General features: G+C 38.5%; 1 protein-coding gene and 1 long non-coding RNA gene across 2 annotated transcripts in view; one reads left to right on the forward strand and one right to left on the reverse strand.

Annotated features, from left to right (window-relative positions):
* Positions 1 to 3,115: 3,115 nt before the first annotated feature.
* Positions 3,116 to 8,667, forward strand: LOC117945862. The gene is made up of 3 exons (XR_004656917.1): positions 3,116 to 3,127; positions 7,721 to 7,722; positions 8,607 to 8,667. It is a non-coding gene; the product is annotated as an uncharacterized LOC117945862 (long non-coding RNA).
* A 3,681-nt stretch (positions 8,668 to 12,348) lies between these two features.
* Positions 12,349 to 12,957, reverse strand: part of LOC117945799 (fucolectin-4-like) — a 6,300-nt gene continuing 5,691 nt past the window's right edge. The window contains exons 6-7 of the mRNA XM_034873499.1: positions 12,868 to 12,951; positions 12,349 to 12,666 (exon numbers count right to left, since the gene is read on the reverse strand). Coding sequence (XP_034729390.1) covers positions 12,492 to 12,666; positions 12,868 to 12,951 — 259 coding nt within the window. The 3' untranslated portion in view covers positions 12,349 to 12,491. The remainder of the gene's footprint in view (positions 12,667 to 12,867; positions 12,952 to 12,957) is intronic.

Genomic DNA, 12,957 nt, shown 5'->3' on the forward strand with positions numbered 1-12,957 from the left:
AAGTGCAAGGTTAAAGAACCTATAATACAATATGCTTAGATCACAGTAGCCACTGCAGTTTTTAACACAACGCCCTTCTCAGTGTCTTTTAAAGGAATAATTATTTTGGAAAATAGACTAGCTGTCTTACCGGGATTTTGCAATAGGTGCATCTGTGCTGCGTTCCAGCTGCGCTGCGGTTTTGTTCCTTCCTCTGTCAAGTGCCATACCACTGGGAGCGTCTCAGAATTGGAGCGTCTCGCCTGCCTAACTAGCAGATTTTATTGTCTCCACAAGAGCTTGAAAGAATAATCACATCTTTATTAAGCTAGTATACCTTCCACTCCAAGCAGACCTGCAGTTAAACTCCATGCCTTCTCTAAATTGCCCTTGTCCTAGTACACATCCACAATGTTGTACTTTTTTTTAGGGTGTTGGTCCAAAAAAGGTGCCAGTACCCTAATTCAGCAGTTGCATGACATGATCATTGACTGTGTCTTGTACAAATTTATGTTCATAAGTATATAATTTAAGCTTGAACACGATAGCTGACTATTAAATTATTTGATTTAAGGGGTCCTGATCAGACTGCCAATCTTATAGTTGAACCTTTGCAGTGTCTGAAAATGTGGTCATGAAACAAAGGATCATTCTATTGGCCTATATGAGGGTGCTGAATTCCTCATTTTACATCATACTATATCATGATGTATAACCTATTAAATATCTGCACATGAATAATACTATACCAATTAAAGGTTCATGTGAACAAGAATTTAGAAGTGCCTGTAATCAGTGTTAGTGGCACTTGATTGTTTCTCTGGTGAAAAGACACATGCAAAAAGGTTTGATATATTTTTTAGCATCAGAGCTTAGCAAAAACTGTTTGTTTTGCCAACCAGGACCTGAATCCAATGAATCCAACATGTAACCAGTTCTCATAACCCAACCCTTCCAATCTCCTCAAATCCAATGAGATACAAGATGTGGTTATGCATTTCCCAAAATGTTTTTCTTTTCTTTTCCAAGATTCAGTTTTTGTAGATAAATATTGTCCACTGACTTACTGTAATACGTTCCACAAACAACATTACAACAGTAGTACAAGTTGCTGGCCATGTAGAGTAACACACATAATGCTGTAAAAAGCCAATTTGCTCTGAAATGTAGTTGTCTAAGTACAGGGCACAGTTCTTTTATAAACTATTTAGTAATTTCATCACTAACTATTTAGTAAAGTCTGTTATGCATTCCTAACCTGGTGAAACCCTTGGAGAGAGGGGTTGAAAGTGTGTGTGGGTGTTAGCATGAGAAAAGAAGGGGTAATTAGAGAACACGCTTGTATGATATTCATTCATCCACCAGGGAAGTCCAGCAGCACAATGCTTGGCACACAGAGACAAAATACCACATCTCCTGGTGTAATTTATTAAGGGGTGATGGTAGATAATATGGATGCCCTGGCTCACACAGGAAACAATGTGTTATCCATTTACCATTTCAAAGAACTAGCACTGCAAAGAGCTTAGATTAATGATGCACCTGTATGGTCTATATGGAGTACACATTAAAAGCCAATGGCTTGCATATTTGAGCATATTAAGAGGCCAGCGATGGACAGAAGGAGAGTGCTTCATGGGAGATGGAAATGAAAAGAGAGAATAAGAGGACATGAGAGAGAAATGTGGAAATGAAGAAGAAGAAAAAAAACAGTGAAAGAAAAGAAAAAAAAAGGGAAGAAGAAGACAGCAATAGGAATGCATAGATAAAGACCAAATGGGAAAAAAGAGACGAAGTGAAGTGGTCTTTAATTTTTTTTTTCTTGCTTATCTTCTGTTGGACTCTACTGTATTTCCACAAACGTTTATCATGTGAAGCACTTTGTAACATTTTTCGGTAAAAGGTGCTAAATCAACTAAACGTATTATTATTATACTATTAGACCAAGTGCTCCCAGAAAGCATACTAAATTAATCAAATACATGTACATAGATGCCACAATGTGTTTATTATTATTACATAGGCCATTGTGTTAAAAATGTGAATAAATGTGTACAAATGTGTAAATGTGTATAAATCAATGTCCATTACAGAGCAGGGTTAACAATAAACCATAATCTGGAGACACATTTATTTCCCATAATGACAAGATTTCCTTACAGCCATTGCCATTAACAGAGACAGTAGTTTCTCTTGTTAATTACTGGTAGTTTCATATTAATTTGAACAAGACACAAAGTGAGTAAATGTCCTAACCACTGCTACTTTTGGCAAAAGACAAATGTTTCATAAATCTATATAGGGTTAGAGAACCATCAGTGAATACCCAGTGACTCAACTACCCGAACAACTTTGCAGCAACTAGCGCCAACGCTTGCATTGTGTGTCAATAGAGCGGCGTTAGGGTTAAAAGCCAACAAGTGGATCTCCGCATTGCAAACTCCAGTTGTGAAGAGTCTCTGAGTTAAACAAGTACATATGTAGGCCGAAGGGTAGCTTCAGTCCCCGCACTAGCAAAGTGGAGAGCCTGCAGAAGATGACACTGAGGGTACGGTAGTTGCTGTAGACACAAGACCAGATGATCCATATAAGACTGACCCAGCAAATGGGGAGATTCCATTGATGACACTGTCCATGCTTACTTACAGTACATGCTGACCTGTCCACGTCAGAGAGGCAATTAAAAAAATACCAAAAAACGTACATTAAGAGAGACTGAGCCATGAACACTAATGTCCATTGCAAGTGACCTTCTTCAGGAATTGGAATTCAAGGAGTTAGTCAGCTATTTTGTTGCCAACAAAAAAACGGGAGTAGACACAAAGGGTAAGTTAATGTTAAATATCAATGCTTATTATTGTGGCATTAATATTCCATACTGTTTATCCAGCTTGCATTTGGTGTTGTCTGTTGTATTGGTGGTGGTGTTTGCAGTGGTGCAGACATGTGTTGCTGATAGTGTTTGTAGTTGCGCTTATTTTTTAAGGGTAACATGGCTTTCTTTTGGAGAGAGATGTTTGTGTTATTTGAAAGATGTGATACAACATGAATGAAGTAAAACATGTGTACAGCATGTTTGTTTGGAGAGACTTGGCTTAGCAGTATCACCATGTTCAGAGATAAATGCCTCTTCTGCGAACGGTCGGCCGTCGGTTTGGTGTGTCAGAGCCTTTAGACTAAAAGGATATGATGCACAGACAGAGTAGGATGACGTTTTAGGAGTAGATGGAAGCTACTACTCTGGAATGCAGGAAATTGATAAAAAAAAAAAAAAAAAAAAAAGATCTCTCCACAAACCCTACTGCTGCCACCGGACATCGTTACAAATTGCTCCTGGCAAGGTCCTGTTACATCTGCAGCTCAAGATGGCACACTGCAAGTAAAACATTCTTATTTATTGTAAGATCCTTCAATAATTGTGTAACCACTCTTCTATAGTTTGTATTTTACAAAACTAAAAAAAGTAAAATCTAAATTGTGGACTCTATACTATGTAGGATGGAAGTCAATGGATGACTGAACCTGTGTTTCAGAGAGGTCCCTTGCCTCCATTGGACCGTCAATGACAAATATACAGTCTGGCTAATCGTCAGAGGAGTGCACTTGCTATTACACACTGCACAGCCCCACAGGGTTGGTTGAAGAGAAAAGAATGGATAATTTGCTGATCTGGACATATTCTTTCTCTCCCCCTCCTGCTGTGGAGTGTGTGTGTGTGTTTGTGTGTGTGTGTGTGTGTGTGTGTGTGTGTGCGTGCGTGTGTGTGTGTGCGTGTGCAGCAGAGGGAAGAGAGAGAAAGAGAATAAATGACTGTAATAAATGAAGATGAACATTCCAGGGCATCTGCTCTCTTCCTGTGTTTTTCCCAATGTTTCTCTCCCCCACTGCCAAATATGTATTGATTTCCATGCATATTTATAATCTGTATGTTGGGTCTCCAGTGTTTTCAGAGGTGATAGGCCTGCTTGGTGGAGCAGAATCAACAATATTGAGCATATACAGACTCTCCAATCCCTCTTCTAAGCTCTCATGATGTGAAGCATTCATTTCCAACTCTAGTTTGTTTGGGGCATTGGTTACCCTGGGTGTGCTGGAAGGTTGGTTTCATGTTGCGGGCAAGCATTATCTATTCTTTCTTCTCTTTTCAGTTTTACTCTCTAAATCTAATTCAATATAGTTTATTTACTCCATTGTGCTGCTGTTTCTGCGTTGTATGGATGTGGCGTACAATATCACAAACAATCACATGTTATTGCCTATTCCACTTCACAGTTTATATTTGTTCTTTATGCATAAGATGTCTTCATTCTTGCATTACTTTTTGTGATGAATTTTCTTTATTTTTTAAACATTTAGAAATTACAAACAGTGACAAACAATTACAAACAATACAATGAGACTGGGAACGCATCCCAGGACCAAAAAACACATAGAGGAGAGACGGAAGGGATGGAGACAAAACAACACATGCAGAAACAGACACATACACAGACAGATATAAGACAAGGGACCACACACTTCGGCAAGTTAAAGCAAAGGCTGTAGCACAAGACTACAGCCTGGACCTCAAAGCTTCAGCGATACTCCTCCAAGTTTCAAGAGTCCTTCCTGGCACTCCATAAATGCGTGCCGTAGGGAGTTCCACATATACTACAATGAAGATAGAAAGCGTCCACACATGGGTAGACAAGTCATGAGGTGGTTGTACTTGCATTACTTATGTCTGCAAGCTGGTTTATGGCACTTTGATGAGACATCATCCCCCAAAGACACCCAACATGATTAAGTCTCCACTAATTATGGGATTAATTGTAATTTTACACAATTTTGTTCTACTTTTTTACTGTACTGTAACACTTATTCAATTAATTTATCTTCCTTTTGACATTGAGAGGAACTATGACTTCATCGTTTATTTCCTATCAATAGACTCTTTGAGCACAGAGCTCCCAGAGGGGAGGCACAGGATAAAGACAAGAGACAGGTCTCCTAAGTGGCTCTTCATCTGCCTGCTGTCAGGCTTGACCTTGCTCTGATGTGTGTGTGTGTGTGTGTGTGTGTGTGTGTGTGTGTGTGTGTGTGTGTGTGTGTGTGTGTGTGTGTTTGTGTATGTGTGTTATGAGTGCATGTTTCCTTTGTGTATTTTGTGTCTAATGAAAACATGAGCACAACACTTTTGTAGGTTAAGGACTTTGTATGAGCATGAATTGTATTGGTTCTTATAAGCATATGTATTTGGGACCAACATGTGTAGTTTCTGTGTTAATTAACCCTTCATGAAGCATGTTTGTCATCTTTCTCCCTCTCTTTCTCTTTGTGATTTCCTGACTTACATTATTTTTATCAAAATGTGTTTGTCTCAAGGTTTTTTTATTGTCATGATCACTTAATAAACCACAAGAGTGCTTCACAACATGTGTGAGGTACACTGGTCTTAGAGAGTAAGTGACTAATCGTGTGAACAAAAATCTTTAAAATTGATCCAGTATTGAGTGAGAGCACTGTAGCCGGCAGCCGAGAAACAGGCTGAACTGTAATCCTATAGGTCATATATGCACCATCAATGTACATTCAATAAGAGTGCTTGTTTTGTTGTTGCCAGGCTCAGATTGTTATTATACTGTAAGTGTCTAATAGGAAGAGGATCAAGTCTCATTCTGAAATCTCCCGAGGTAACTTGCCAAAAGATAGCGGCGTAGAACCATGGATGTTTCCAGTGTGGAAAACAATTAGGAATAGAGGTTCCGGCGATGTTTGTTGGCATGAAGCATAGTTTTGTGTTATCTTAAAGTTTTCCAATGCACATATCCAAATCCTGCTTGCAAAATGTTGCACATTTTTCATAGACGTTTCCTTTGGATACTGACAGGCTGAAGTTGAAGCTAGCTGTGCTGGCACTTCACCGTGCAGACTATGGGGTGTGCAGTGACCATTTTGACCAGGGATAACTACTGCCAGCCAAAGAGGAGAAGAAACTTCATACCATAGCTGATTTTCCTCAAGAAAAATGTGGAGAGCTGCAGACAGAACGGAGGTAAGTTAATGCTCTTACAACACAGTGTTGCCCTGGCAACAGTAAGTTTCACACATAGGCATTGCAGGATAATGGAAATGTCTCCATCTTCCCATAATGTTGTCGGACACCTATAATAACAATCTGAGCCTGTCAGTTGTGAAACCACCCTCTTTTAGTGGATGTGCATTGAGGGTGTGCCCTATAGATTTACGTTGCAGCTTGGTTCATGACTATGGGTTACAACATTCTCGCTCACTAGTCAACCAATTTCAAAGCTTTTTGTTCACATTAGTCTTAGACACAAATGCATGAAAAATATGATCCAGGTTAAAAATACTCAATTTACACTTTAAGTGATCAATGGTCACAGCACACAATAAGACCATCCAGATTTATTGTACAGGCAAACACAACTCAACTGGCCGCCATAATAAACAATGGAGCACAAACACAAAAGCAGACCTATGGCCCCTTCATGAATACAACACGCACAAACATACATGCATGTCATCAACATGAAAAAAATTGAAAACAAGTAAATTCACACACCAAATAACCATGCACAGCCATAGACACATACAAAACCAAGATGTGTTCTGATGGTGTCTTGTTGTCTATGGAGTGATTAAATGCTAGGTTGAGCATGAAACACTCATGGTTAGAGGGGAGATTTCCCCTGATGCCTCCTCCTCACACTAATGATCAAGTGGATCAAAAAGTGAGACATATGAAAGAAGGTTACATCAACCAAATGCTATTTTTCATGTACTGAATATAGTCAGCCTACCAACTATGCACCACCTTTTACACAGGAGGGCTATGAGGAACCACAGAGCCAGTTAAATGTACCACTGTTCTATGATAAAGCACATTGAAACAAAACTCAGTCAATCAGTTTTAAAGGAGACTTGTTGTATAAGAGTTTTACCGTCAAATTACTGGGAGGGTTTTTCAAAGTTGAGTTTTTTTAGAGTGAGTCAAACAGATTGCTGTCCTACTCCTACTATTCAAATGATTCAAGTTTCTTTTTTCTTATAGAAATTACAAAGTCAATTCTAAAATAAATGAATGTTTAAATGTTATGTAATTATTTTTTTCTACTCTATCATGATCTGTTATGCTGGATCAGGGTCAAGGTATGCATCCCTACTCCCTCTTGCTCAACTGCCAAAGCAGGGATGGGACTAGCTCTAGGAATGGGACGCAGCAACAAGAAAACAAGCATTGGCAGCAGAGGGCACAAGATCCGGCTAATTGTTTATCAAGGATGGCTGTAATTACTTAATGAATTTGAAATTACATAATTTTACATGCAAGCTGCAACGTTAGAGATCTCTGAGAGGTTTTAGATGAAAATGGTGGTGCCAGGATGTGCTGCATGTCTATAAAAGTGTCCTAATACGCTAATCAAATGTGGCTCTGTCTTAAAACGAGCTAGCTTCTAGATTTTGGGGCATAGGGTAAATTGTTATTGTTATGCTGTGTTTGTGCTATGTTACTGGTTACTGGTTGCACAGCATTCGTCGTTCAACTGGTCATGACTGTTTTCAAAGAAAGCGCAGGTAAACATAAACGTCTTTATAAACTATTTTAATTGTATTTAAAAACTTTTTTTTTAATTAATAAACTGTCTGTACACTTACAAAGTTCTAAATGTTTCGGTTTACATGTAAGGACACTCATTATGCTACGGTTGAAATGTGATGCTATTTTGTGCCTTGACAGTGGTATGAAATAGTAATTTACCTTGTGCCCCAAAAGCTAGCTTAAGAAGCTAATCACCAGTTTGTGCTAGCTTAGATAAATAGATAGATAGATAGATAGATAGATAGATAGATAGATATTTATTGATCTCAACATAATGACAAATTGTAGTGTTACAGCAACAAAATATCAGTCACACAGCACAGAATATAAATATAAATGAAATACTAGGATGCAATACACATACCTACAATATAAATGAAATAATAGGATAGAATACAACATCAAATACTTTAATACATGCAAGTTGGGAATACAAACATTTGCAACTGCTTAACGAGTAATGATAAATATGTAGATAAACCTATTGTTGTGTTGTGTGGTCCGTATGACAACGAAGCTGTCGGAGCCTCTTAGAGAAGCTGCTCCTCCGTTGGACCAGTGTGGGGTGGAGATGGTGGTCGGGCTTATCCATAAAAGATCACAGTTTGTCCAGAGACCTCCTCTCCAACACAGCTTCAAATGTGTCCAGTTTGCAGCCAATCATGGAGCCAGTCCTCCTGATCAGTTTGTTCAGTCTGTTTGTGTCGCTGGCTCCGATGCTGCTGCCCCAGCAGATGGCGGAGGAGAACAGCGCGCTGGCCACAACAGACTGGTAAAACATCTCCAACGTTTTGCTGCACACGTTGAAGGATCTCAGCTTCCTCAAGAAATAGAGTCTGCTCATCCCCTTCTTCTAAACAGCAGTGCTGTTGATTTTCCAGTTCAGCCTGCTGTCAATGTTGACACCCAGGTATCTGTACTCCTCAACCATGTCCACGTCTCTCCCAGGATGCAAAGGGGGATGCTTGTTTCAAGCTAGAGACACATTCAATAATCATGAAAATATATCCCAGAGAACAACTAGGTACACATATGTTATTAACCCCTATGTTAATTTGGCGCCGGAATTGTCCTTTAAAAGAGAGTATTTTCATCGCTAGCTGGGTGAAGTTTTTGAAGGACAAGACATGTAAATCTACATGAAGATTGCGGTCGATTGACATGAGAACAAAACAACTAAAATGGGAACACAAGCGAAAATAATTGCAATTTGCTCTTAGCAATATTCCTAAAGTTGTGGGGGAAAATGCTTAGTGAATTTACCCCTGATTATGGGGAGTGTTGCATGCAAATTTTAGTGTGCATGAAATTAGCATGTCTATCTTGTAAAAAAAATGAATGGGCCAAAAGAGAGAAGAAGGAAAGCAGGTATGTCAATTGATGAAGTAGAAGAAGTAGAAGAGAAGTAGTCAGCTTAAAAAGGCTATGTTTAATATGTTTTTATGTAAGGGGATTGTTTTGTCCTCACTTAAACAACCTGAAGTGAAAATCAACCGTGGGAACATTCTCTCCCATGGCTACTTTTAGCAATACTAGGATCTATACAAATCTTAAAAATGTGTCATTAAAGATAAATTGAGGAAGCCACAGATTAATACATGTGGGATTTTTCCTAAGCTGCCAAAGAACAAGCAGTCAGCAGCTTTACCCCAGCTGTGATGCACATCCATAATGTTTTTGAACATAGTTATAATTATTGCATTGTCTTTACAAAGTTGTAATGTATGGTTTGACCTAATTTAGATAATTTTTACTGACAAAACTGCATATGGAAAATACAGAACAGGAAGACTAAAGATCAGTCATTCTACCAACAAACTACCTGGAAGCTTTCAAGCCCACTGGTAGCAGCTGTGATTGTGACAAAAAAAGTTTGTGTAGAGCATAGTTTACAAACAAGGAATTAATAAATCCCCTTTTCAAATAACAAGTGTGGGTTTTGTATAAAGGTCAGTGTTCAAAGTTTGTGACTAGCAGGTTTCATTACATCAACTACTGTATGCTTTCTTACACCAATTTTAAATGGATGTAGCCTTGGCACAGAGGAGAGGTCATTAGGTGGTGTCCAACCTCCATATTGCCATCTGTACCTCCCCTGGGCCAAAGCAGTTTTGACGCCTGACAAAATGTTGGTTCCTCTCTCACCGCTCATCTTACAGAGAGTTTCAACCCTACTCCACTCATGTTTATTGAACAATGTCTTTGTACACACCTTATTGTCCTTGTGGGGCCATTTTTACCTCTCCGGTACTTTCTAATTGCCAGTGGGGCTCTATACTTAGTTATAGTGGATCACAATTGTCAACCTGTTCTACCCATTTCCATTTTACTGGTATTTAGCTGGCCACCTTTTACCACATTGAGTGCCACTCTGTTTGTTTATTTTAGGTTCACTGATGCTTGCCAGGGCAGAGGTCACCACAGTTCATGTTGGGGAATTCTGCTGTGTCCAGGGAACCGGATTTGCTCGTGCTGTTGGCCGTGATTGGATCAAGTGTCCTATTAACAACTTCATCAGTACGTTGCAGGAAGTCTATCCTTCCATCTCTTTTTTTTTGGCGCATAGACAGGACAAGAATATACACTAAATAGACGTTAGTAATTTGTTTTACAAATGTTTTATTTCTTTTTTCTAGATTCTGTGAGTGTCCTTTACTGGAATATTGGTGAACGCATCAACCAGTAAGCATTTTGTGCAATTGTAGTTGCTGTTTACATTCCCTCTTTATGCCATCAGTGTTATGGGTCAGCTTTTCTTCCCTGTCCCACTTTCTAGTGGGTCTGTTCTCTCCCCTTTTCTCTGTATGTCAGTCTGTTCTGTGTTGGTTTCCACCTGGAGGTTGCTGGAGGTGTAGTTCGAGGAATCTTCATACACCTCTTTCAGCCCAACAATGAGGATATTGCATCTTAGGTTTCTGTCTTTCATATCTGCTAGCTTAACCTCCAGCTCTTGAAAAGCACGGCCATGGCTGTTAACAACACTTAAAGTTGCTTTCCTCAGTACTTTTTAGGTTGTTTATGTCAGATCTGATAAATTCAAGGCTTGCAGTCAGAGGTGCTTGTTGAGAAACAATAGCAGTTAGCTTCTCGTCATTGTCAATCCCCACCTGTTCGAAGTAACATTTCTCCAGTAATGGCTGCGCAATAGCATCAGTATCACTGCGTTGGGCTCTGCCATTGTTTGCCATTCTGCTTTAAGTAACTCGTAATAACAACTATTTGGCAAAGTTGGGCCAGGAGCTACACTTTAAGCCGTTATCTCTGTCCAGCCAAGCACATGACTCCCATTTCCACATCTTCTAACAGCATAAGATAAGCAATGGTGTGTAATTACACATTTTGACGGCATGCCTTTTTCATACCCATCAATTTGAAATCATCTAATAAGCTACAGGTGTCAGAATTAATCTGATTGTAAATGGAAGAAAGTTCTGCACATATATTATTCGTGCATCTTTCAAAATGTTTAAGACATGCGTTACAATGAAAACACACATTTAATAATAAACAAAATAAAGTCATACTAATAAACACAATTGATTCTGCATATGATAACGATTTTAAAACTTTATGCTCCGCCAGATGGACAGCATCAGTTTTACACATTATTTACCGTGTTTATGAAAATAACTGAAATGACATGCCAATATAATTACAGAACACTTGAGATCGATCAATCAGGTGTTTGTTTAGGATATTAATTGTAAAAATGTCTTTTGTGAATTCTTCACATCATAAATGGTCGAGGGACCACGCTATTATTTTTTGGTTATTTCTTTATGTCACTTATGCCTAGAATACATCTACTGGTAAAAGGTGATATAGCCAATTCACTATTAACTGCTTAGTACTCAGGATTCTGTTTAGTAAAACATTAGTAACCATCAGGAAGAAAATGGTAAAGCCACTGTTTGTTAATTTTGTTTCCCAGACTTAGTTCCTGGTTAGCTGCCCGTGTTATAGTTATTATTCACATATTTTTAACAGCATAAACCCAGATTTTGCCCTCACGTTTCACCTTAAGAAAAAATAACCCTTTGTCTGACATGATCTCATCCCATTGTTTATCAACTGCTTCAAGTTTTTCATTCAGTCAAATATTCAAACCAAATATTTAATTAAATGGAAATATTCTCCATGTCTTTTGCATCTTTTGAGACACACTTTCCCTAATGATTATACTGTTTGTGGCCCAGTAGAAATGTCCCCCAACATTAAATGGATATGATGCATCACTTGCATCCACAAGAGCTATGATACTGCTTTCTCTCAAGATGAAGGGAAAAATTTAAACATAAAACATGAATAGGCCTCTCAAGTACATGCTTTTGTTTTTGTCTGTATGATGTGCTTTTATTACCCAAAAATGTCAACCATTTGAAAAGAGAACCAATAATGTCTTGACAAACAATGAGTGTTGTTTTGTGGGAGAAAAATTATGTTTATTTTGCAAGTGCAGTAGATATAGACAAGGCCAAGAAAAAAAACAATGCCAGACACATCCAAGATAACTATTTTTGCAGTTTTTTCCCGTGGGAACAGTGGCATAGGATCAGCAACCAAATCCATGAGAGACTGAAGACTAATAAAAATGCATAGGTTTTTGAGTTGTTGAGTTAGAAGAAACTTTGTGAAACACTGTCTATGTTTTTTTAATTTCTTTGTTGAAAACATTTTGTCAGTTTGTCGTGTTGCTGTGCGGGCATGTTGGCTCCTCTGTCTGCCCCTCTTGATGTCAATTAAACCTTGCTATAATGGTCTTTGGCTCATTGTATGAATATGTTATTGATGGAAAAGATCTAATGCCATTGAGCATAACTATAAATATTCTATTGAAGCAAAAGAGGTTGAAACTGGAAAAGATTAGCGTTAAAATGAAGTGGAGATGAATTGAAGAATTACTTCAGACTCAGCCACAAACATATTCAGTGGAATCATCTGTATTTATCCCAGTGACTTCCACCTCACACAGTGTCAGGTATTCTTGTCGTCCAGGAATCACAATGTTAACATAACGACCTTCCATCCCATTACACTTGAAGGTGTCGGAGCTCCCAGCTGTGATCGACGAGATAACAGCACATCTGACGAACAATAAAATAAAACAGTATTATGAGTCAAACTGGTTTACTCAAAAAAGACCACACATAAATCTTACCAATGGTTGTATTCAAATACTGATCATGCTATTTCTGTGGAAAATCTGGCTATATATTAGGGAGTTATTTAGATATTCAGTGCAATAATTTACACGACCAATGTTAAATTGTTGACAGTGCTGTTACCTGGGATTACCGTTGCCATTGTCATTGAGGGAATTACCAATGTGGATCTCAGCACCATTGAGTCTTTCAGGGCAACAATCTTTTCTGTTG

Source organism: Etheostoma cragini, chromosome 6 (genome assembly GCF_013103735.1).
Source record: "Etheostoma cragini isolate CJK2018 chromosome 6, CSU_Ecrag_1.0, whole genome shotgun sequence".
Lineage (NCBI taxonomy): Eukaryota > Metazoa > Chordata > Actinopteri > Perciformes > Percidae > Etheostoma > Etheostoma cragini.